Genomic DNA, 1,791 nt, shown 5'->3' on the forward strand with positions numbered 1-1,791 from the left:
ATTCCTACTCCGCCTTTCGGGGTGGCGAAGACGCCCGACGAAGCCGCCAATATAGTTAAGGATCTGAACACTAAGGATATCGTACTGAAAGCGCAGGTTTTAGCCGGGGGTAGAGCAATGGGACATTTTAAGGATACCGATATCAGCGGCGTTATAAAGTGCGAAACGTGAGTACGATGGAAAAATTAATAAAATACTAAAGAGAAACGATTGTAATCTACGACGAAAAGAAGCGGAATGTCAGATAATCTCTCTTTCTCTATTATAGACCGGAGCAAGTGAAGGAATTGGCGAGCAATATGATCGGCAAGGTGCTTATAACTAAACAAACGGGTGCGGCCGGAAAGATATGTAATTCCGTGATGGTGACGGCACGCATGTTTCCGCGTAAAGAATATTACCTGGCGGTGATGCTGGAAACTACTTTCGATGTACGTACAAACTAAAAATTGTCCTTTCATCAGAGATAGCTTATCATCGTCATTCACTTTTTACAAGGGACCCGTGATAATCGTTTCCAAACAAGGCGGCGTAAACATCGAGGAGATCGCCGCCGCCCATCCCGAAGCCGTGTCGTATATACCGATTGACATAAGCAAAGGCTTAACGTCCGCACAAGCGGACAGCGTCGCCGAGAAGCTCGAACTTACGGGATACAGCAAAGAAATCGCATCGATTGTCGCCTGCAATCTGTACGAATTGTTCGTCGAGAAGGACGCTCTGCTTCTCGAGATCAATCCGTTCGCGGAGGATATTTGTGGTCAATGTAAATAAAAAAAAAAAAAAAAAAAAAAAAAAAAAAAAAAAAAAACATGCACGATTATCTTGTAAACGACAACTGAATAATGCGTTACTTTAATGCTTGCTGCAGATTACGCTCTAGATTGCAAATGTAAATTTGACGATAGCGCCGATTTCCGACAGAAGGAATTGTTTGCATTGAAAGACACGACTCAGATGGATCCGAAGGAGGTCGAAGCGGAAAAATATAATTTAAATTACATAGCTTTAGATGGAAATATCGGCTGTATGGTAAACGGGGCCGGTTTAGCTATGGCCACCATGGACATCATAAAGCTGTACGGCGGTATCCCGGCAAATTTCTTGGATGTCGGAGGTACCGCTACAATCGAGACTGTGACGGAGGGTTTCAAAATATTGTCTTCTGATCCGCATGTAATTATCAGTGTGAAATTAAATCGACGATTAAATAATATGATCGATTGCGTCATCAATGATTGGGATTTTCCAGGTGGAAGCTATTTTAGTAAACATCTTTGGTGGGATAATGAGATGCGACATAATCGCCCAAGGAATAATCGATGCTTTTAAACAATTAAATTTGCAAGTACCTGTAGTTGTGCGATTACAGGTGATTACTTTTAAAAATTATTTTATCTGCAAATGTTTTTTTTCTTTTTTTACTAATCTATTTGTTTCTTTGTAGGGTACTAATGTCGATAAAGCTAAAAAATTGATACTAGATGCTAAGTTAGAAGTAATTTCCGTGGATGAATTTGCTGAAGCAGCCGAGACGGCGGTCAAGTTAGCATCGATGATGAATTTGGCAAAGTCTTTGAATTTAGATATTCATTTCGTTTCTAAATTAGCGGGAAAAACGAAGATCTCCGAGAAAAGCAAGAAGTAAAACTATTTTGGAACAGTTTACAAAATGTTTTATGCTTGTATATGTCTATGAAATATATCTCTCTCTTTTCGTATATAAGAAATACTGTTTAAAAACACTCAAGATGCTCTCAAATTTAAAAAAATGAAAAAAGTATCGGAAGA

The 1,791-nt window shown here is 39.4% G+C and overlaps 1 protein-coding gene across 1 annotated transcript in view; it reads left to right on the top strand.

Annotated features, from left to right (window-relative positions):
- LOC115239017 overlaps positions 1-1,791 on the top strand; it is a 6,602-nt gene that overhangs the window by 330 nt on the left and 4,481 nt on the right. Inside the window, exons 3-8 of the mRNA XM_029813303.1 lie at positions 1-167; positions 269-431; positions 499-766; positions 872-1,176; positions 1,253-1,372; positions 1,448-1,637. Coding sequence (XP_029669163.1) covers positions 1-167; positions 269-431; positions 499-766; positions 872-1,176; positions 1,253-1,372; positions 1,448-1,637 — 1,213 coding nt within the window. The remainder of the gene's footprint in view (positions 168-268; positions 432-498; positions 767-871; positions 1,177-1,252; positions 1,373-1,447; positions 1,638-1,791) is intronic.

The sequence above is a fragment of the Formica exsecta genome, unplaced genomic scaffold (assembly GCF_003651465.1).
Source record: "Formica exsecta isolate Colony F162 unplaced genomic scaffold, ASM365146v1 scaffold363, whole genome shotgun sequence".
In the NCBI taxonomy this organism is placed as follows: Eukaryota; Metazoa; Arthropoda; class Insecta; order Hymenoptera; family Formicidae; genus Formica; species Formica exsecta.